The 24634-nt window shown below is 43.9% G+C and overlaps 1 protein-coding gene across 1 annotated transcript; it reads left to right on the top strand.

Moving 5' to 3' along the window:
• Positions 1 to 540: 540 nt before the first annotated feature.
• mchr2a (melanin concentrating hormone receptor 2a) lies at positions 541 to 22718 on the top strand. The gene is given in 6 exon segments (XM_063069168.1): positions 541 to 606; positions 7648 to 7861; positions 11965 to 12174; positions 16308 to 16502; positions 19640 to 19759; positions 22388 to 22718. Coding segments are annotated over 5 exon segments (1044 nt in total). The 5' UTR covers positions 541 to 606; positions 7648 to 7673.
• Positions 22719 to 24634: the final 1916 nt, after the last annotated feature.

The following is a 24634-nucleotide window of genomic DNA, read 5'->3' as shown; positions in this document are numbered from 1 at the left end:
TCAGAGAGAGAGAGAGTGCAGCCAGCGCTCAATCACTGGGGCTCGACGCTAGATGGTTATGGATCATTTCAAATTTTCATGAAAGTGAATTAACCGGACGAGTTTATAAGCCCATAAGAGAGCAGAATTAGCGCATCGACTCTGCAGCGCCATTTCATCATGGCTGATTTATTACCCGCTCAACCCCATTCTCCCGCCTCCTTCGACGCCCTTAAACGGGTCTATTTACCTTAATCTGGATTTTATTAACTGTTTCCCCTTTAATCTCAATCAAATCCGTTAGCCGTCAAAGTAGCAAGCAAACTTAAATACAACGATGGACTAGGAATGCAATTTTGAGGACGAGCCTGACAAGATGTATTTGGCGCGAAATAAAACCGCAGTATCCGTGAGCAATACCACCTTTCCTCCGATTACAATCTAAATCGACGCGTCAAAGTTGTTTTCTTATTATTGACAAAGTGTAGCTATTTCAAATCCTGTTAAACGATTACTCACAGTTCTCATAAAGCTTTATTATTTGCTGTAAAGGGTCCTGGTGAAGGGTCTCTGTCAGGAAATATAGACGAGGCTTGAACCAAACGCAGCAGTGGAGACGCAATAGCGGTGAGCAATAATTTATAATAATAAGCGTACAAAATAACATGCGGGGCGGGGGGGGGGACATAAAACAAGAGGGGACTGATGCTTAACTCGACAAGGCATCAGGGCAACTGAAGGCTTGGAGTAACTGGTTGAGGATGGATGAACAAGGACTGTGGATGAGAACTGCATTTAAATAGGCTGCAGGTAATGAGTTGGAAACAAGTGGTAGGTGACTCCTGTTAGCTGGATATTGACTGGGAGCTGCCTGCCTGTGCAGACCCTAAAGCCTCAGCCTGAAACGTTGACTCTTTAGTCAGCATCTGCAGAATCTCCTATTTTTATATTTGCCGAATAATTTAGCCTGATTACATTTCCCAACTTAGACTTAAAGTTTCAGTGATCTTGTATTTGGCAAATTAATCTAAAATTTAAATATGCTGTTAGTTTGATTTTACTCCTATAATCAGGCTGTTTATTCCTAAACGAAAAGTATTTAAAAGCAGAGCTTGTACCAGCTTTCTCTTGAACAATCCACATCAGGGTTGTGTAAAAGGAGCAACACACATCAAAGTTGCTGGTGAACGCAGCAGGCCGGGCAGCATCTCTAGGAAGAGGTACAGTCAACGTTTCAGGCTGAGACCCTTCGTCAGGACTAACTGAAGGAAGAGTTAGTAAGAGATTTGAAAGTGGGGGAGATCCAAAATGATAGGAGAAGACAGGAGGGGGAGGGATGGAGCCAAGAGCTGGACAGGTGATAGGCAAAGGGGGTATGAGAGGATCATGGGACAGGAGGTCCGGGGAGAAAGACAAGGGGGGGGAACCCAGAGGATGGGCAAGGGGTATAGTCAGAGGGAGAAAAAGGAGAGTGAGAGAAAGAATGTGTGTATAAAAATAAATAACGGATGGGGTACAAGGGGGAGGTGGAGCATTAGCGGAAGTTAGAGAAGTCGATGTTCATGCCATCAGGTTGGAGGCTACCCAGACGGAATATCAGGTGTTGTTCCTCCAACCCGAGTGTGGCTTCATCTTTACAGTAGAGGAGGCAGAGAATAGACATGTCAGAATGGGAATGGAATGTGGAATTAAAATGTGTGGCCACTGGGAGATCCTGCTTTCTCTGGTGGACAGGGCATAGGTGTTCAGCAAAGTGGTCTCTCAGACTGCGTCGGGTCTCGCCAATATATAGAAGGCCACATTGGGAGCACCAGCCTTCTATATATTGGCAAGACCCGATGCAGACTGGGAGACCGCTTTGCTGAACACCTACACCCTGTCCGCCAGAGAAAGCAGGATCTCCCAGTGGCCACACATTTTAATTCCACATCCCATTCCCATTCTGACATGTCTATCCATGGCCTCCTCTACTGTAAAGATGAAGCCACACTCGGGTTGGAGGAACAACACCTTATATTCCGTCTGGGTAGCCTCCAACCTGATGGCATGAACATCGACTTCTCTAACTTCCGTTAATGCCCCACCTCCCCATCGTACCCCATCCGTTATTTATTTTTATACACACATTCTTTCTCTCACTCTCCTTTTTCTTCCTCTGTCCCTCTGACTATACCCCTTGCCCATCCTCTGGGTTCCCCCCCCCGCCGACTTGTCTTTCTCCCTGGGCCTCCTGTCCCATGATCCTCTCATATCCCTTTTGCCAATCACCTGTCCAGCTCTTGGCTCCATCCCTCCCCCTCCTGTCTTCTCCTATCATTTTGGATCTCCCCCTCCCCCTCCCACTCCCACTTTCAATTCTCTAACTCTTCCTTCAGTTAGTCCTGACGAAGGGTCTCGGATTGAAACGTCGACTGTACCTCATCCTAGAGATGCTGCCTGACCTGCTGCGTTCACCAGCAACTTTGATGTGTGTTGCTTGAATTTCCAGCATCTGCAGAATTCCTGTTGTCTGTGTAAAAAGAGCTACCTTTAATCATAAGACCATAAAGTACGGGAGCAGAATTAGGCCATTTGGCCCATCAGATCTGCTCTGCCATTTTATCATGGCTGATCCAATTTTCCTCTCGGCCCCAGTCTCTTCCCTTCTCTCCTGTATCCCTTCACGCCCTGCTCATTCAAGAATCTATCAACATCTGCCTTAAATATACATAAAGACTTGGCCTCTACAGCTGCCTGTGGCAAAGAATTCCACAGATTCACCACTCTCTGGTTAAAGAAATTCCTCCTCCTCTGTTCTGAAAGGACACCACTCTATTTTGAGGCTGTGTCCTCTGATCTTAGACTCTCCCTTTATAAGAAACATCCTCCCCACGTCCACTCTATCAAGACCTTCACCATTCGATAGGTTTCAATGAGGCCACCCCTCATTCTTCTCAATTCTATTGAACACAGGCCCAGAACCATCAGATGCTCTTCATATGACAAGACGTTCCATCCTGGAATCATTTTCGTGAACTTCCTTTGAACCCTCCCCAGTTTCAGCACATCCTTTCTAAGATGAGGTGCCCAAACCTGCTTACAATACTCTAAATGAGACCTCACCAGTGCTTTATAAAGGTTCAGCATTACATCCTTGCTTTTATATTCTAGTCCTCTTGAAATAAATGCTGTTATAGCATTTGCATTCCTCACCAGCAATTCAACCTGCAAATTAACCTTTAGGGTATCCTGTAAAAGGAGTCCCAAATACCTTTGCACCTCAGATTTTGAATATTTTCCCTGGTTAGAAAATAGTCTATGCTTCTACTCCGTCTACCAAGGTGCATTACCGTACACTTCCCAACACTATATTCCATTTGCCACTTCTTTGCCAATTCTCCTAATCTAAGTCCTTCTGTAGCCTCTCTACTTCCTCAAAATTAAAATCCCCTCCACCTATCTTCAGGATGGCAACCGAGATTTTAAAGGCAGAGTTTCACAGCAGTTTCTCTGAGTTGAGGAGCAACCAATCAGCAAGAGGGGTTCATTAGAAAGGGCAGTTTAAAACAATTCAGGTGCAAACGGAGCAGCTGTCCAGTGAGCGGCAATTCTTTTGGAGTGCAACAGGGTTTAGAGTGGCTTTGGCGAGATCAGACTTGGGTGAGGTAAGTTGTCTTGTAAGTTACTCTCTCTCAGTTCTTATTTGATCATTCCTCATCTGTTAGGGCATAGTAGATCAGTGGGAATAGCTCCAGGGGCAGTGTTTTGTACTCTGTGAGGGACGTGGGAAGTCAAAGTCTCCAGTCTCCCAGCTAAACACATTCGCACCAGGTGCATCAAGCTGCAGCTCCTCAGAGAACATATTAAGGAAATGGAGCTGCTGCTTGATGACCTCCAACTCATTCAGGAGAATGAAGAGGTGATAGACAGGAGCTACAGGGAGGTAGTCACCCTTAGGTTGCACGGGACATGTAACTGGGTGACTGTCAGGGGAAGGAGGGGAAATGCACAGCCCATGCTGAGTACTTACACCTGTGGCCGTTCCCCTCAGTAATGAGTTTTCAACTTTTGATCCTCTTGAGGGGGACAACCTATGGCGGGGGGGGTGCCCACAGTGACAGTGGGTCTGGTGCTGAGGCTCAGAGGAGCAGAGAGGTGAAGGGGACAGTAGTGGTGATAGGAGATTCCTTAGTCAGAGGAACAGAGACAAGGTTTTGTGGGTGTGATAGAGACACCCTGTTGGCATGTTGCCTCCCTGGTGCCAGGATCAGGGATGTCTCAAAGTGGGTACATGCCATTCTCAACGGGGAGGGTGAGCAGCCAGAAGTTTTGGTATATATTGGCACCAATGATGTGGGTAGACAAGGTGAGGAGGACCTGAAGAGAGATTTTTGGGAGCTGGGTAGAAAACTGAGAAATAGGACCTCCGGGGTAGTAATCTTGAGGTTGCTGTCTGTGCCACCTGCCAGTGAGGGGAAGAATAGGATAACTTGGCAGGTGAATGTGTGGCAGAAGAATTGGGGCAAGGGTTCAGTTTTATGGATCATTGGGATCTTTTCTGGGGAAAGTATGACCTGTACAAAAGAGGCAGGTTACACCTGAACCCAAAGCAGCCCAATATCCTTGTGGGCGGGTTGGCTAAAGTTGTTCAGCTGGGCTTAAACTAATTTGGCAGAGGGATGGGAACTAGAGTGATTGTGTGGAAGATGAGGTACAGTAGTTGGTTTACAGACAGAGGCAATGTGTAGTGAGACTCCTAGCAAGGAGAGGCTGACGACAGGGCAAAATTACGGTCAACAGGATGAGTCTGGGAAAATGTGGACAAATTTGAAAAGGGTGAATATAGGACTGAAGGTATTACATTTGAATGTGCGCAGTATAGAGAATGAGGTAGATGCAGCACAGTTATAGTTGAGTATGTATGACGTTGTAGGCATCACTGAATCATGGCTGAAAGAAGATTATAGCTGGGAGCTTAATGTCCAAGGATACACATTGTATCGAAAGGACAGGCAGGAAGGCAGAGGGGGTGGTGTTGCTCTTTTTTTAAAAAATCAAAGAGGTGACATAGAGTCTGAAGGTTTTGATTCATTTTCAATAGGGCTAAGGAAGTGCAAGGGTAAAAAGACCCTGATAGGTGTTATCGTTATGACAGTAGTCTAAAGGGAATTACATGAGCAAGGAGTTGGCCATAATTGATTGGAAAAGAACACTGGCAAGGATGACTGCAGAGCAGCAATGGCTGGATTTTCTGGAGGCAATTTGTAAGACTCGGGAAATATACATCCCAAAGAGGAAGAAATATTGTATTCTAAAGGCAAGATGACACAACTGTGTTGAACAAGAGAAGTCAAAGCCAACATAAAATCAAAAGAGAGGATATATAATAGAGCAAAACGTAGTGGGAAGTTAGAGGATTGGAAAGCTTTTAAATACCAATAGAAGACAACTAAAAAAAAACATTAAGAAGGTAAAGATGGAATACAAAAGTAAGCTAGCTAATAATATTAAGAAGGATACCAAAAGTTCCTTCAGATGCATTGTGTAAGAGAGAGACGAAAGTGGATACTGGACTGCTGGAAAATGATGTTGGAGAGGTAGTAATGGGGGGACAAAGATGTGGTGGATGAACTGAATAAGTATTTTGCATCAGTCTTCACCGTGGAAGACACTAGCAGTATGGTGGAAGTTCCTGGTGTCAGGGGTCATGAACTGTGTGAACCAGGACCAGAAGGTGTAATCCTCAAGGTTCCAAAAGAGATGGCTAAAGAGATTTCAGAGGCATTAGTAATGATCTGTTAAGAATCACAGGATTCTGGAATGATTCTAAAAGACTGGGAAATTGCACATCTTACTCCACTCTTCAAGAAGGGAGAGAGGCAGAAGAAAATGAAATTATAGGCCAATTAGTCTGTCCTCAGTGGACAGCCTGGTCAGGATGACCAGGGTACTTGGAGGCACATGATAAAATAGGCCATAGTTGCATGGTTTCCTCAAGGGAAAATATTGCCTGAAAAATCTGTTGAAATTCTTTGAAGAAATAACAAGCAGGATAGAGAAAAGAGAATTGGTTGACGTTATGTACTAAGATTTTCAGAGGGTCTTTCACAAGCTGACACACATGAGGCTGCTTAACAAGCTACAAGTCCAACATGGATAAAGCAGTGGCTGATTGGCAGGAGGCAAAGAACAGGAATAAAGGGAGCCTTTTCTGGTTGGCTGCTGGTGACTAGTGGTGTCCTACAGGGTTTGTGTTGGGACTGATTCTTTTTATGTTATACGTTGATGATTTGGATGATGGAATTGATGGCTTTGTTGCAAACTTTTCAGATGATATGAAGATAGGTGGAGGGGCAGGTAGTTTTGAGGAAGTAGAGAGGCTACAGAAGTACTTAGACAGATTAAGAGAAGTGGCAGATGGAATACAGTATTGGGAAGTGTACAGTAATGCACTTAGATAGGAAAAATGAAAGGGTTGACTAATTTCTAAGTGGAGAGTAAATACAAAAATCTAAGGCACAACAGGACTTGGGAGTTCTTGTGCAGTATTCCCCAAAAGTTAATTTGCAGGTTGAGTCTGTTGTGAGGAAGGCAAATGCAATGTTAGCATTCATTTCAAGTGGACTAGAATATCAAAGCAAGGATGTAATGTTGAACCTTTATAAAGCACTGGTGAGGCCTCATTTGGAGTATTGTGAGCGGTTTTGGGCACCTTATCTTAGAAAGGATACGCTGAAACTGGAAAGCTTCAGTGGAGGTTCATGAAGATGATTCCTCGGATTGAACAGTTTGTCATATGAAGAGCGTTTGATGGCTCTGGGCCTGTATTCAGAAGTATGAGGGGTTTCCTCATTGAAGCCTACCAAATGGTGGAAGGGCTTGACAGAGTGGATATGAAGATGATGTTTCCTATGGTGGGAGAGTCTAAGACCAGAGGAGATAGCCTCAGAATGGAGGAACGTCCATTTAGAACGGAGATGAGGAGGAATTTCTTTAGCCAAGGAGTGGTGAATCCGTGGAATTCTTTGCCACAGGCATCTGTGGAGGCCAAGTCTTTATATTTGAGACAGAGGTAATAGATTCTTAGTTGATCAGTGCATGAAGGGATATGGGTGGAAGGTAGGAGATTGGGCTGAAAGGAAAAATGGATCAGCCATGATGAAATGGCAGAGTAGACTCGATGGACCAAATGGCCTAATTCTGCTCCTATATCTTATGGTCTTAAAAAAGAATTTGCAGATGATGGAAAACCAAAGCAACACGCACACAGTGCTGGGTGAACTCAACTGATCAGACAGCATCTATGGAAGTGAATACACAGTCGACATTTCAGGCTGACATCGTTCATCAGGACTGGAATAAAAGGGGAAGATGTTGAATAAGAAGGGAGCAGAGGGGAAGGAGTACAAGCTAGAAGGTGATAGGTGAAGCCAAGTAAGTGGGGGAGGGTGGTGAAGTAAGAAGCTGGGTGGTGATAGGTGGAAAAGGTAAAGGGCTGGAGAAGAAGGAATCTGATAGGAGAGGGGAGTGGTCCATGGAAGGAAGCGAAGGAGGAGGGGAAAAAATTACCAGTGATTTGAAAAATTCATGTTCATGCAATCAAGTTGGAGGCTATCTACTTTTATCCCTTAATTGAGCTGTTCATCCTTCATTGGCTCAAGAACTAATACTATTTATTACTTATTACAGAACGAAGAATCTGAACTATATAAGCTATGAATGGGTCCCAAACACTGCACTGGGCTTGGAATAATGGATCTGAATGGATAAACACGTCGGAAAGCATTCTATATGATTACCAACTGATCAACATATTTGAAACCATCCTTCTTCCTTCATTCATTAGCATTCTCTGTTCAACAGGGTTCTTCGGAAATATTTTCATCTTATTTACAATCATCAGGTAGAAAATCAAAATTAAAAGCGTTTGGAAAGTCAATTGAGCTATTGGTCTGAAAATCTGTAAAATAATTAATGAACATCGATGTTTAGTTCTTATTTTGAGCGCAGTAGTGATTTACTTTTACACATAAGTGAGAGATGTGACAGGGCAACACAGAATTCTGTTGTGGCTATTATCATTAATTTTACTAACTTGTACATACCCCTCAACAATGGTGTGGAAAGGTGAACCAACGGAGTGCCATGTGGGTGACCAAAAGTGTGGATATGTAGAGACCGTAATGGGAACATATGTAAAGGATTGACAGACATTGAATGGTTTATTGTACACAATTTTATTTCTGAATAAAGTATATTTTGGTTAAAAAAAGTGAGTAAAAAAAGTGTAAAAGGGTAGTTTAACAAAAAGATTTATCATAAAGGTAGATGAAGAGAAAAACTCTGTTTTGCGCTCCGAAGAGCCTAGAACATAGAACATGTGGCTCTGGGCCCGTATTCACTGGAACTTAGAAGAATGAGGGATGATCTCATTGAAACCTATTGAATGGTGAAAGGCCTCGAGAGAGTAGATGTGGAGAGGATGCTTCCCACGGTGGGGTAGTCTAGGACCCGAGGATACAGCTTCAGAATAGAGGGACGTCCTTTTACAATAGAGATGAGGAGGAATTTCTTTAGCTGGAGAGTGGTGAGTCTGTGGAATTCATTGCCACAGGTGGCTGCGGAGGCCAAGTCAGTGGGTGGATTTAAGGCAGAAGTTTTAAGTTCTTGATTAGTCAGGGTATGAAGGGTTAAGGGGAGAAGGCAGGAGATTGGAGCTGACAGGGAAAGTGGGTCAGCTATGATGAAATGGTGGAGCAGACTTGATGGGCCCAATGGCCTAATTCTCCTCCTATATCCTATAGAATAGTACAGCATAGGCACAGGACTTTCGGCCTGCAGTGTTGTACCGATCAAATGTTGCAGAATTTTGGGTTTTTATTTCAGCATAAAGTTTATGTTTGGCCTTGCAAGGAAATGGAACACAACACAAAGGAAATCACATACAGGAGGTCATTTGACCCTTGAAACCTCCTCCTCCATTCAACAAAACCATGGCTGATCTGTCTACCTGGTGTTGGTTTATTAGTGTCATGTGTGCTGAGACACAGTGAAAAACTTTGTGCAACACTCACAACACGCGGAGGAACTCAGCAGGTCGGGCAGCATCCGTGGAAACGATGAATCGACGTTTCGGGCCGGAACCCTTCGTCAGGACTGAAGAGGGAGGAGGCAGAGGCCCTATAAAGAAGGTGGGGGGAGGGTGGGAAGGAGAAGGTTGGTAGGTTCCAGGTGAAAAACCAGTAAGGGGAAAGAAAAAGGGGTGGGGGAGTAGAGGCAGGGAGGTGATAGGCAGGAAAGGTGAAGAAGGAATAGGGTAGTAGAAGGAGGCGGAAACATGAGGGAGGTGATAGGCAGCTGGGGGAGGGGACAGAGTGACATAGGGATAGAGGAAGGGAGGGGGAGGGAATTACCGGAAGTTGGAGAATTCTATGTTCATACCAACGGGCTGGAAACTACCTAGACGGTATATGAGGTATTGCTCCTCCAACCTGAGTTTAGCCTCATCGTGGCAGTAGAGGAGGCCATGTATGGACATACCTGAATGGAAATGGGAAGCAGAGTTGGTGGCAACCGGGAGATCCTGTCTATTGTGGCAGACAGAGCAGAGGTGCTCGACGAAGCGGTCCCCCAATCTGCGTCGGGTTTCACTGATGTAGAGGAGGCCGCACCAGGAGCACCAGATGCAATAGATGACCCCAACAGACTCACAAGTGAAGTGTTGCCTCACCTGGAAGGACTGTTTGGGGCCCTGAATGGTGGCAAGAGAGGAGGTGTAGAGACAGGTGTAGCACTTACGCTTACAGGGATAAGTGCCAGGTGGGAGATCCGTGGGGAGGGACATGTGGATAAGGGAGTTGCAGAGGGACCGATCCCTGCGGAAAGCTAAGAGGGGTGGAGAGGGAAGGATGTGCTTAGTGGAGGGGTCTTGTTGAAGGTGGTGGAAGTTGCGGAGGATAATGTGCTGGATCCGGAGGCTGGTGGGGTGGTAGGTGAGGACAAGGGGATCTCTGTCCCTGTTGTGGTGGCGGGAGGATGGGGTGAGGGCCGAAGTGTGGGAAATGGAGGAGATGCGAGTGAGGGCATCATTGATGATGGTAGAAGGGAAACCACGATCCTTAAAGAAAGAGGATATTTGAGATGTCCTGGAACGGAAAGCCTCATCCTGGGAGCAGATGCAGCGGAGACGGAGGAACTGGGAATAGGGAATGGCGTTTTTGCATGTGGTGGGATGGGAAGAGGTGTAATCGAGGTAGTTAGGAGAGTCAGTGGGCTTGTAGAAGATGTCAGTGGACAGTCTGTCTCCAGAGATGGAGACCGAGAGATTGAGAAAGGGGAGAGAAGTGTCTGAGATAGACCGAGTGAATTTGAGGGCTGGGTGAAAGTTTGAAGTAAAGTCGATGAAATTGACGAGCTCAGCATGGGTGCAGGAAGCAGCACCAATGTAGTCGTCAATGTACCGAAGGAAAAGTTGGGGAGCAGTACTAAAATAGGTTTGGAGCACAGACTGTTCCACATAACCAACGAAGAGGCAGGCATAGCTGGGGCCCGTGCGAGTTCCCATAGCTACACCCTTAGTCTGAAGTAAGTGGGAAGAGCCAAAAGAGAAGTTATTAAGTGTGAGAACCAGTTCCACCAACCGGAGGAGGGTAGTGGTGGTAGGGAACTGGTGAGGTCTATTATCCAGAAAGTAGCGGAGGGCTTTGAGGCCTTCTTGATGGGGAATAGAGGTGTATAAGGATTGGACATCCATAGTGAAAATGAAGTGGTCGGGACCAGGGAACTGGAAGTTATTGAAGAGGTGGAGGGCATGGGATGTATCCCGGATGTAGGTGGGGAGGGACTGAACTATGAGTGACAAGATGGAGTCCAGGTAGGCAGATACAAGTTCGGTGGGACAGGAGCAGGCAGAAACCATGGGTCTACTGGGACAGTCAGGCTCGTGTATCTTGGAGAGGAGGTAAAACCGAGTGGTGTGGGGTGTGGGAATAATGAGTTTAGCGGCTGAGGATGGAAGGTCTCTGGAGTTGATAAGGGCGGTGATGGTGCGGGAGACGGTGGTTTGATGTTTTTTGGTGGGGTCCTGTTCCAGGGGTAAGTAAGGGGAGGTGTCAGAGTGCTGCCATTTGGCCTCAGTGAGGTAGAGTTTGGGCAATTCATGAGTACATCAAGGTAGTTAAAAGAATACAGAACATAGAAAATAGACACGAGATATTCTGCAGATGATGGAAATGTTGAGCAACACACACACAAAATGCTGGAGGAACTCAGCAGGTCAGGAAAAAGAATCTGCAGAATCTCTTGTGTTTAGGAATGAACAGCCCGTTTATAAACTGCTGCATTGAGTTAGACCAGAATCTGGCTGCATAATCATGAGTGTACAGAAAGTGGAGGAGCGGGGGATGAGCGGACAGCCTTGTGGGGCACCAGTGTTGAGGATAAACACTTTGCATATCCTCACATCCGTCCATGCTAAACTGCATCTGCTAGGGACTGGTCCATTTGCACAACTTGTTTAGTCACATTGGAGTCTCATTGCATTCTCCTTCCTGCTCATGCTTTCACTTGCCTTCCGTGAGTTAACTGAATATGTGCTGTTGTAAAAAGAAATCCTGTGTGGCATTTTGCTCCCATTATTCTATCCAAACAAAGCTGTGTTGAGAAAAAGCAGTGAAGCAGGTAGAATGGCATAGTGGTTTGTACGACGCTATTTCAGCCCAGGGCATCGAAGTTCAAAGTTTAATTCCAGCATTCTCTGTAAGAAAGTTTGCACATACTTACCCATATGCATGTGGATTTCCTTCGGGTGCTCTGGTTTCCTCCCACAGTCCAAAGATGTACCAGTTAGTAGGTTATTGTAAATTGTCCTGTGATTAGTCCAGGGTTAAATTGGGACGTTGCAGAGTGACACAGCTCATTGGGCCAGAAGGGCCAATTCTGCAACGTATCTCTAAATAATAAAAAAATAAAATAATCCAGTGCTGATCATAGGTGGGTCTATTTCAGGTCTGCGAGGAGGACCATCCCAGATATTTATATTTGTAACCTGGCAGTGGCGGATTTGGTCCATGTGATTGGAATGCCATTCCTCATCCATCGGTGGGCACGAGGGGGAGAGTGGGTGCTTGGCAGCACTGCCTGCACCATTATCACCTCACTGGACAGTTGCAACCAGGTTGCATCTTGTGCAATTATGACAGCTATGAGCCTGGACAGGTAAGCATGAACACAACTTGTTCATTTAACAAATGTTAAAAATGATTCAAAGAAACAACTCCATATTTATCTATATGAAGTTCAACAAACAGGCACTGAAAACTAGGTTACTTTGGGTTCCTGGAGACTTTTCAAGATGGAATGTGCATTACTTGGAAGAGTTTTTTGTAAAAAAAAAGACATTATTCATCTTGGAAAATTATCTCTGGTGTTCCTCTAATTAACTTACCATCAGCACAGGTGCACAAGGGTGTGTGCTTAGCCCCTGCTCTAATGGCAGTGAGGCCAAGTACAGCTCCGAGGGCAACAATTGTTGCTAGCCGTATCAAAGTTGGTAACAAATTAGCATATAGGAGGCAGATTGAAAATCTGAACTGATTTCACCACCCCTGGACTCTCAAGGACTCTACAACACATGTTCTCAATATTCATTCTAAATATCTATCTTCCTATCTTATTATTTTGGTTTCTTTTTTGTATTTGCAATATTTGTTGTCTTTTGCACATTGGTTGTTGATCTGTCCTTGTTGGTGTGCAATTTTTCATTGATGCTATTGTGTTTCTTTATATTTACTGTGAATCCTGCAAGGAAATGAACCTCAGGGTGGTAAGTGTGATATACACTTAGTGGCCACTTTATTAGGTACACCTGTAACACCTGCTTGTTAATGCTAATATCTAACCACCCAATCATGTGGCAGCAACTTAATGCATAAAAGCATGCAGACATGGTCAAGAGATTCAGTTGTAGTTCAGACCAAGCATCAAAATGGGGAAGAAATGTGATCTAAGTGAGTTTGACTGTTGAATGATTGTTATTGCCAGACCTGGGATTTTCATGCACAACAGTCTTGAGAGTTTACAGGAAATGATGCAAAAACTGGAATTTGATTGTAAACAAGGCGGAGAGCGAAAAACCTGTTGGGATGAGGAGCAAAAAACAAAAGCATCCAGTGAGCACCTGTTCAGTGGCAAAAAAAGACTTGTTAATGAGGGAGGTCAGAGGAGAATGACCAGACTGGTTCAAACTGACAGGAAAGCAACAGTAACTTAAATAACCAAAACCATGTGTTACAACGGTGGTGTGCAGAAGAGCATCTCTGAAGGCACAACACATTGAACCTTGAAGTGGATGGGCTACGGCAGCAGAAGATCATGAACATACACTCAGTGGCCACTTTATCAAGTCAGGAAGTATCTAATAAAGTGGTCACACAGTATATATTAAGCTCAACAACTGTATACTGAGATCTCAGTCACTTTGGATTCCTGGGGACTTTCCAATATGGGATGTGCATTACATGAAAGGGTAAAAAAAAACATGATTCATCCTGGAAATTATCTCCAGCGTTCAATCAACTGGTTAATAAGATGGACATATTCAACAGGTCAGGCAGCGTATGCAAATTCAGAAACAGAATTAACATTTCAAGTCCATAAGCTGAAAATTGGTAATTTGAAAATGTTAGTTCTTTTTGTCTTTGCAGTTTCCACTTGTCCTGCTAGGTATTTTTGAGCATTTTATATTTTATTTTAGATATCCAGCATCATTGGTATTCTGAATTTTAACAGTTAGGATAGCAACCCTCAGGATGCAAATACAATACCAGTTCCTTCAGCAGTTCATTTCTTTGTTATGATAGTTAAATCTTTTGAAATGTGTTGCTTTGCACTGATCAATTAGTCTTCACCAAATCAGGTTTTTCGCTCTCCCATCCTACAATCAAATTCCAGTTCTTACTCAGAGCAACACCTTCGTCTTGTTAAAATTCTTTTCTTCCAGTTTTATTTCAATGTTTTCTTCACCAGGCGGTCCCAGAACAGTAAGCAGTGTTGTGCTGTTGAAGTCAATCCTACGGCCATTACGAAAGCAGTGTTCTGGTACTACCAACAGGAATTCTGCAGATGCTGGAAATTCAAGCAACATACATCAAAGTTGCTGGTGAACGCAGCAGGCCAAGCAGCATCTATAGGAAGAGGCGCAGTCGACGTTTCAGGCCGAGACCCTTCGTCAGGACTAACTGACGAAGGGTCTCGGCCTGAAACGTCGACTGCGCCTCTTCCTATAGATGCTGCTTGGCCTGCTGCGTTCACCAGCAACTTTGATGTATGTTTCTGGTACTACCAGTTGCTCCGGGTAACCCAAACTGATGCATTCCTGTGCTCCTTGTAAGCGGAACAAGTGCTACACATGCCCTTACACTTCCTGCCTTACCACCATTCAGGGCCCCAGACAGTCCTAACAGGTGAGGTGACACTTCACCTGTGAGTTGGCTGGGGTGATATACTGTGTCCGGTGCTCCCAATGAGGCCTTCTATATATTGGTGAGACCCGATGCAGACTGGGAGACCATTTCGCTGAACACCTACGCTCTGTCCGCCAGAGAAAGCAGGATCTTCCAGTGGCCACACATTTTAATTCCACATCCCATTCCCATTCTGATATGTCTATCCATGGCCTCCTCTACTGTAAAGATGAAGCCACACTCAGGTTGGAGGAACAACACCTTATGTTCCATCTGGGTAGCCTCCAACCTGATGGCATGAACATTGACTTCTCAAACTTCTGCTAATGCCCCACCTCCCCTTCGTACCCCATCCGTTATTAATTTATATTCACACATTCTTTTTCTCTCTCTCCTTTTTCTCCCTCTGTCCCTCTCACTATACCCCTTGCCCATCCTCTGGGCTTTTTCCCCCCTCCCCCTTTTCTTTCTCCCTAGGCCTCCTGCCTCATGATCCTCTCATATCCCTTTTGCCAATCAACTGTCCAGCTCTTGGTTCCATCCCTCCCCCTCCTGTCTTCTCCCATCATTTTGGATCTCCCCCTCCCCCTCCCATTTTCAAATCTCTTACTAGCTCTTCTTTCAGTTAGTCCTGAGGAAGGGTCTCGGCCCGAAACGTCAACTGTTCCTCTTCCTAGAGATGTTGCCTGGCCTGATGCGTTCACCAGCAACTTTTATGTGTGTTGCCTGTGCTCCTTGATGTGGGTTTCCACTGTTTGTCCTGTCTGGTCGATAAACAGTGTTCCACATTCACAGGGAATCCTGTAAACACCAGCCAGGTCATCTTTGACCCATATAGACTGTGATTTGAGCTTCCTTATGGGTTTGTGGGTGGTATTAATCCAGTATTGCTTCAGGATCCTGGCCATCCTTCCAGAAACTGTGGAAACATAGGGAAGACGGGCAGTAGCGATGGGTTCCTCATCATTGTTAGGTTTCCTGGTTTTCCTGTTGGCCCTTTTAAGGGCTTGATTAATTTCCTTCACCTTGTAGCCATTCTATAGGAACGTCGTGCATAATTGTCTTATTTCTTCATGAAGACTCTCCGGGTCTGAAATAGTTTTTGCATGGCTAATCAAAGTAGAAGGAACTGCTCTATGTTGGGAGGCGTGATGGTGGCTGGTATAGCTGAGGTATAAGTCCATCTGAGTGGGTTTCTGATAGATGCTAAACTTGAGTCTGCCGTCCGGTTTCTGTCGTATTAGGATGTCCAGGAGGCAACTATTCTTCTCCATCTCATTGCCACAGGTGGCTGTGGAGGCCAGGTCTTAACAGCATTTAAGGCAGAACTTGATGGATTCTTGGTTGGTCAGGGCATGGAGGGAGGAAGTTGAGGCTGAGAGGGGGAAATGGATCAGCCAGGATGAAATGGTGGAGCAGGCTCGATGGGCCAACCAGCCTAATTCTGCTCCCATATCTTGTGGTCTTAAGAGGGAGCTGTGCCACATGAAAGCAAGCTCCACTGTGTAGCAGAGATGAAGTGGCAGTTGTGAAAGGAGGGACTGAGCAACCAAAAGGCCCAGTCACTAACCACAGCCACCACTTACTCATGCCCACACTGCAGCGGAATATGTGGATCCTGGTTCGGCCTCTACAGCCTCCTGAGGACCCACCAATAGACAACCCCTTAGGAGAACATCATGCTCATCTCCAGTGATCACTGCTACTGCTTGCCTTTATTCTATCTACACGCCTCATAGCTATTGTGGAGTTTGGTTAAACTCCATATCTTCAACAGAGGCAGGAGGATATCACTAAACCATGTCTTATATGATTTACAAATGCAGACTGAGTTAATCAGTTATGACTGCTGTGCTTCTGAAAGTCTACTCAATATCTCATTCCTAGGTACCTGGCTCTTGTTCATCTATTCAGTCTGGCAAATTTCAGAACCAGGTCAAAAACCATTAAAATCAATGTGAGCCTTTGGGCAATTTCCCTCGTATTGGTTCTTCCATCCTGGATGCACGCAAAAGTCATTTAATTTCAGGATGGCCTGGAAAGCTGTGCTTTTGATCTGACTTCACCCCAGGACATACTTTGGTAAGTGTATTTGAAAATAAGATGCCTAAGTGAATCTGTGGCGTCTATTGCCACTGGCAGCCATAGAGGCCAAATCACTGCGTACATTTAAAGTGGAAGTTGATAGGCTCTTCACTAGTAAGGATTTCAAAGGTTATGGGGAGAAGGCAGGGGAATGGGGTTCAGGTGGAAGATAAGTGAGCCATGATGAAATGCTGCAGCAGACTCATTGAGTCGAATTCCCTTCTGTTCCTCTGTCGTATGGTCGAAGCGCTTTGCCGAAAATGCTTGACGTGCATCTTTTTAATCACTCTAGGGTTTACACTTAAACCTAAAAACATTGCATCCAGAAGCATCCATGATCAAATTTGAATTGAACTCTCTGCTGGTAAGGTTGGTGGAAGTCGGAGCTTTTTTTAAAAAATAAAGAACTGGACGGACACATGGGGGGGAAATCATTTGCAAACCACAGGGAAAAGATGGGAGTGTTGTCCCCGATTATTAGAGATACTGCACGGAATAGGCTCTTCGAGCCATGCTGCCCAGCAACCCCTGACTTAACCCCACTATCATCACGGGACACTTCATAATGAGCAATTAACCTACTAACCTTTGGACTGTGGGAGGAATCCAGAGCACCCAAAGTAAACTCACGTATTCCCCGAGGAGAGTGTTGAAACTGCTCGTAAGTGACGTCAGAATTGAACTCTGAACTCTGACACCCGAGCCGTAATAGCGTCGCACTAACTGCTATGTTACCACGATGATTAAGTAGTCTCTGACAACGCTTAACAGGACATTATTACTGCTCAGGGTATTTGAATTCAGAGTTCTATTCAGATGCTGGACCTGTGAGAAGCTTGTACATCCTACCCATGAGCACATGGGTGTTCTCCCACAGTGCAGAGACGCATTGGTTAGTAGATTAATTGGTCCTGTGACTAGGTAACAGTAAATAAGGTGGATTGCTGGGTGTTGTAGCTCATTGGGCTGGAAGGTTGTGCTCTGCGCTATCTCTAAATAAATTTTAAAAAAATAACCGCACACTCATTCCTCAATCACTTTATTTACTTGTGCACAAGGAGACCAGCATGGCCCCGTCATCAAACTGCTCAGAAGTCTGAACAAAGATACGCCATTTTTAAACAAAAATTGACTCACTGGATACAGATATTCACCAATTGGTAATCTTGTGGATATTCACATTCCTTATTTGCATAACCAATCACCAATTATATTATGATAATAAGATGTTAATACCCAATAAAATTGCTTAAATGCTAATAATGGTAAAATAACTGACCAATAGTAAGTGTCACCCTAAAATGCTTCATTTGTATCCTCATCTTGTCTCAGTATGCCAAATAGCTCTGGCTTCATGCTGGGCTAATGGGGGAGATATGTTCTTCAAAGAGCTTTCTTACCCAGGCTGATTGCATGCTGTCGGTCAACTATCCTTGCCTGGACATTACCTTAACCCTTGCCTTGTTAGAACTTCGAGATCCCACCCACTTTCCTTCCCCTCACCTGCCACATACTACCTTGTACTCCTTCCCCTCTCCACACCTTCTTATTCTGGAATCTTCCCTCTTCCTTTCCAGTCCCGATTAAGGATCTCGTCCCGAAATGTCGACTGCTTAGAGAGAGTTAAAGATGACAGATGAGCTTTATTTGTTGCAGGTACATCGAAACATACGGTGGAATGTGTTGCTTGCATCAATGGCCAAAACAGAATTGTGCTGGGGTGGTCTACGAGCATTGCCACACTTCCAGTGCCAACATAGCCGGCCACAAAGTACTAACCCTAACCTGTATGTCTTTGGACTGCGAGAGGAAACCAGAGCACCCGGAGGAAACCCACGTGGCCACAGAGAGAACATACAAGCTCCTTACAGACAGTGGCGGGAAACGAACCCTGATTGGCAGCCGCTTGCACTCTAAATTGATTGCCCTCACCGCCACACCTTGTTGTTTATTCCTCTCCATAGACGCTGCCTGACCTGCTGAGTTCCAACAGCATTTGGTGTGTTTTGAATGTGTATTGTTCTATGATGAGATAGAGGGTGGGTCAGATTGAATCTACAGTAGAGATGAAAAGCACTGAGCCGAACCCTCCAATCTGCTGTTTGTGTTCCTGATGAATTTCATCCCCTTCTGCTTCATCTAACCTTGACTCTTCCTTGTAACTTTCTACTTTATGTGATTACTCAGCTTCTCACTAAAGACGTCTGTCCTCAACTACACCTTGATTTAAAAACATATAGTGTAGTAGCATTACAGCACAATACAGGTCCTTCAGCACACGATGTTGTGTCAACTATTTAACCTAACCCATTTTGGTCATTAGCTACCAAATGCAAAAATACAAGTAAGGAAACCATTTAAAACTGAGGTTGTGGTTCTTTTCTCCCTCTCTCTTAGAATATTTTATTTCTTTTCCTCTGCGATAGCAGAATCTTTGTATATTTTTGAGGCAGAAGTAGATGTAATTGATAAACCGGGGGTGTGAAAAGTTACAGAGTTAGTCACAGTTCTTTTCACCATGATCTTACTGGGTGACAGGATAAGATTGCAGGCAGAATGGCCAATACCTGCTTCTAACCCATATCTTCATGTAACCTAATTCGTCCAATACATCTTGAACACTGTTTATTCAAAAAACTTCGCTCCATCTTAAATTTCTTCCCCCAGGGCAGTTAATCTTGTCATCCATTCTAGTTAGCCACCCCACCTACCCCTCTATCTATTACCTCCTTTATCTTTCACCTCTAGATTTATTTTTGGAAGTAATTCTTTATAACTGTTGGATGTTGTTTCTGTTGCATGTTGCGCCAACACACCACAGCAAATTCCTAATACATGTAAATGTACATGGGGAATAAAGTTGATCCTTGGTCAGTCTTTGTTTTGTACAGTTTTTCATAAATTCCTTTGTATTTCTTTATTTCTCCAGTAAAAGCCTGCAAGAAAATGAATTCCAAGGTATTTACTTTGATAGTAAATTCACTTGGAACTTTGATATACATTTACATGTAATAGGAATTTATGGTGGTGGATACAACATGCAACAAAAACAACAAAACAACTTTAGAACTTTGGGCAAGCGCCGATTAAAATAATGGTTAAAACTAATATGCTTCTCTTCGGTCCTATTACAGGTATACGTTGTATCACACCTTAACTTCTTTCTTCGTTCCTTTACCACTGATACTCATTTGCTACGTCTTGATTCTGTGTTACACGTGGGACATTTATCAGGAAAACAAGAGGAATGGAAGGTAAATTACGTGTTTAATACATAGAATGAGAAAATGAGCAATGGAAGATTGTATCTTTGTTGTTGATTAGCTAAGGATTTTTTAACTCGAGGAAGGTGAGTGGTGCTGGCATTTATCACTAATTGATCTTAAAACACCTTGTCGATAAGTTTGATGGTTGGTCAACACATCACTGGCACCAGTCAACCTGCCGTCAAGGACGTATACACAGAAAGGTGCCAGAAAAGGACCAGTAGCATTATAAAGGATCTTATTCACCTAGCTCATGGATTGTTTGTCCCACTCCAATCAGGGAGGAGGCTGCATAGAGCATCCACACCAGGACCACCAGATTCAAAAGCAGTTACTTTCCCCAAGCAGTAAGGCTGATCAACACCTCCTCCCACTCCACACCCCCACCACCCACTACTTTATCATTTCCTGTCAGAGTCACCTTATGTACAGACACTCCTGTGCCCAGCGTCACTTCATGGACCTACAATCAATCTATGTACTGTATAGAAGCTATCTTAAAGATTTACTGTATATCTGCTGTGTTTTTTATTATTTATCTTATTGTGCTTTTTTTGTGCTGCATTGGATCTGGAATAACGACTATTTTGATCTCCTTCACACTTGTGTTCTGGGAATGACATTAAACAAACTTCAATGCTGGGAGGGGTTCCCGGTGAGCTGAGCACTGCAAGTTCAGAAGATGTTAGTTTAGAGTGAGAGAGGGCAGCGGAAAAGTAGAACAAAGTTTTCTTGACAGGCAAGTTGTTTTGATCTTCAATGCACAGCTGAAAAGAAAAGTAAATATTGCATGGGTGAAGTGGACAGCCAGAGACCTTTCCCCAGGGCAGAAACGGCTAATCAGAGGTAAATTTTTTTATACAGAGTGTAGTGGGTGCATGGAACGTGCTGCCTAGGGTGGTGGGGGAAACGCATACAGTACCTTAAGGGGCATTTAAGAAACTCTTAGACAGGCAAATGGATGAAAGAAAAATGGAGGGTTATGTAGGAAGGAAGGGTGAGATTGATCTTAAGTAGGGTATAAGGAGGTTGGCACAACATTGTGGGCCAAAGGGCCTTTATTAAGCAGTAATGTTCAATGTAAAAATCAAAGATTCCTCATATTTCCATTTTTAAGGGATAAACAAGAGTATCATATATCAATTTTTTAGTTTATTTGCTGATTTATTTATTTAGTGATACAGCATAGAACAGGCTCTTACAGCCCACTGCCACTCCTTCTAGCAACCCACCTCTTTAGCACTAGCCAAATCATGGGACAATCTACCATGACCAATTACCTACTAACCGGTACACTTTTGGACTGTGGGAGGAAACCAGAGCACCCAGAGGAAACCCATGCAGTCATGGGGTGAACCTACAAACTCCTTACAAGCAGTGTTGGAATTGATCTCGGAACTTCATAACGCCCTGAGCTATAATAGCGCCACACGAACTCCTCCGCCACCCTGGCGCCCAGAACAGCTAGCAGTCATGCTGAGAAAGTGCTTCTGAGAGAGGTTGGGCCCCGACATAAAAGGAGTGCAGAAATTGCTTTTGTCTGCTGTTTGAGATTTATCTGTGCCCTCTGAACCCCACAAGTTCACACTCACTCAAGTGAGAACAGGAGACCAGAACTACGTGTTCCGGTCTGTGGCGAAACTGTAGCTCATCAGTCCAGTTATGGAGACCCTGCCAGTAAGATCTAATCAATCCAAGTTCAAGTTTATTGCCATCTGACTGTACATATATACAACCAAACGAAACAATGTTTCTCCACACCACAGTGCATCCACAAGATATGTATCACATACAGCAGATAAAACAAAATATTACCATAAATAAGTTACCTGTGAGGCACAGGTAGTCAGTAAACAGCTCGCTGTCCTAGTGACAAGACCTCGATGGTGGCGGGGTATTCATTAGACGTGCAGCCTGAGGGAAGTAGCTGTTACCCAGTCTGGCAGTGCAGCCCTGATGCTCCTGTACCTCCTTCTTGATGGTAGAGGGTCAAGGAGATTTGCCGGGGGGAGGGGGCAGTGGATGGGTAGTAGGGAGCCTCAACAATGCTTTGGGCCCTTTGTCTAGAAGTAGTGGGGAAGGAGACCCCAGTGATCCTCTCAGTGATTTTTACTTCATCCTTAAAGTAGAATAGCTTTGTCCTCACACAGTTCAAGTTCACTTTATTGTCATTCAACCGTACACATCTATACCAACAAACAAAACAATGTTCCTCCAGACCGAGGTGCACAATACAACATATCTAACTCATACACAACACATAAAGTAATGTTAACCCCCCCAAAAAATTAACAAATAATAAGGTGCATATACAATACTAGTTACAAAGTAAGCATTATAACTCTACTGGTCCTTCATACATGATGAGACTTGGGTGGTGGCAGGGAGTTCAGTAGCCTTCTGGCCTGGGGGAAGAAGCTATTTCCCATCCTAACACTTCTTGTCCTAGTGCCATGATACCTCTTGCCTGATGGTAGAGGGCACCATAGCATTAGAGCAAGAACTATTAGGATGAGAAACAGCTTTCTCCCCCACCGCCGACCCCAGGCTGTACACAGATGAAGGAAGTGAATTGGGCTGCATTTATATAAATAATTTTATTTGTTTATTGTTTAGATATGACGTAATTATACCCAGAGCACGGCTGAAGCAACTAACCAAAATGGTCCTGGTTCTGGTGGGCGTGTTTGTGGTGAGTTCAGCACCATACCATGTGTTGCAGCTGATGAATCTCAAAATCACTCAGCCGACCACCATGTACTTCATCATCTATTATACCTCCATCTGCCTCAGCTATGCCAGCAGCAGCCTTAACCCACTTCTCTGCGTGCTGCTCAGTGGTAACTTCCAGCAGAGGCTGTCACGCTGCACCAAGATTCAAATGAGAGTAACTGAGCGTGAAATTATTAACATAGAAAGCACAATAAAGTCAAATTATCCAGTATAAATGCTGTTAAGTGTAATACACACAAAATACTGGAGGAGCTCAGCAGGCCAGGCTGCATTTATGGTAATGCTACCTGACTTGCTGCGTTCCTTCAGCATTTTGTGTGTGATGGATTCAGATGTTTTTGATCCAATGTTCTTTCATAAGCTAAAAAAGAAGCATAAAACTGTCGCTTCGCAATCACTTTATTAAGTGTTAATAGAATAAAGAGGATTGTAAACAGAGTGAAGCAGGGGTTAGTAGCCAAGAGCAAAGAACAGGGAAAGAATAAAGATGGCAGAGCAACATGTTCAACTGTTCTTATACCACAGATTCCATTCAAATCTGTAGATAAGAGCTAACCAATCAGATAGCCCCTATTCAAATAATGCAATACCAAGAAACTTCCAGAGAGAGACAGAAGAACTGTAACCACTCGGGGACATATTGAATAATTTGCATATACATACTGTGACCACTGGGAACCACTAAACAATTACATGCATATAAGCAGTTATATAAAATACAAGCAAGTATAACAGTTAAAACTACAAAGAAAATAACAGTTATACAGTCTAATCCAACATGCATGTTGCTCAATAGTTCCAGCATCTGTAGAACCTCTTGTGTTAAAGAAGTGCTAATAAATTGAGTTGTTAAATATATTCAGGGCTAAGAGAAATAAGCTGTGTACTGCAAGGTATTTGAGGTTTATAGGAACTGGGCAGTAAAGTAGAATTAAAGCTATGATCAAACAAGATCTTTTTGAACAGAGGTGCAAGCTTGTGGAATTCATTTCCACACATGGCTGTGGAGACCAGTTTATCGGGTATATTTAAAGCAGATTATAAGAATCAGGTTTAATATCACTGGCATATGTCATGAAATTTGTTGTTCTGTGGCAGCAGTACATTGCAATATATAATAGGAACTATAAATTACAATAAGTAAATATAAAAAAATAAATTAAATCAGTATTACAAAAAGAGAGGGGAAAATAGTGAGGTAGTGTTCATGGGTTCATTATCCATTCAGAAATCTGATGGCGAAGGAGAAGAAGCTGTTCCTGAAGTGTTGAGTGTGTGTCTTCAGGATCTTGTACCTCCTCTGTGATGGTAGCAATTAGAAGAGGGCATATCCTGGTTGATGGATGACCTTAATGATGGATGATGCCTTTTTGATGCATCACCTTTTGAAGTTCTCCTAGATGCTGGGGAGGCTAGTGCCCGTGGTGGAACTGGCTGAGTTTACAACTTTCCACAGCTCTGCTGATTAGTCAAGACATCAAAGACTACAGGAAGAATGGCAGGACAATGGGGTTGAGAAGGATAATAAATCAGCCATGTTGAAATGGTGGAGAAGATTCAAAGGGCTGAATGGCCTAATTCTGCTCCTATGTCTTATGATCACAAGGGCAACTCCTGTTCCTGTATTTTGTTCTTAGTATTTCACTGTAAGCAAAAAAAAGACTAATGTGAAGTATTACTGTTAGAATAAATTTACTTATACACAACTCAGTGTTTGAATCATCTTACGGAAAGATATTTTTGGATTATAAATTTATAATAAGTCTGCACTTAGCTTAGATGCTGCATGACAAATTAGTCTATTTGCATTGAGCAGAATAAAATCAATCAGGTGCAAAGAGCATTCTGAAACAATGGGATTGAAATGCACAGTGTGTGTGAACACTGTAATCTCTGTCTTGTCAGTCTGAAGTCAACGGAGAGGGCATCATAGACACAAGAGATCCAGCAGATGCTGGAAATCCAGAGTTATACATACAAAATGCTGGAATAACTCAGCAGGTCCGGCAGCATCTTTGAAAAGGAATAAACAGTTGACATTTCATACCCGATGAAGGGTCTCGGCCTGAAGAATGTGTCTTTATTCCGCTCCATAGACGCTGCCTGACCTGTTGAGTTCCTCCAGCATTT

The sequence above is a fragment of the Mobula hypostoma genome, chromosome 2 (genome assembly GCF_963921235.1).
Source record: "Mobula hypostoma chromosome 2, sMobHyp1.1, whole genome shotgun sequence".
In the NCBI taxonomy this organism is placed as follows: Eukaryota; Metazoa; Chordata; class Chondrichthyes; order Myliobatiformes; family Myliobatidae; genus Mobula; species Mobula hypostoma.
Note: the sequence above shows the minus strand (reverse complement) of the source record. Positions and strands in the feature narration are given on the sequence as shown.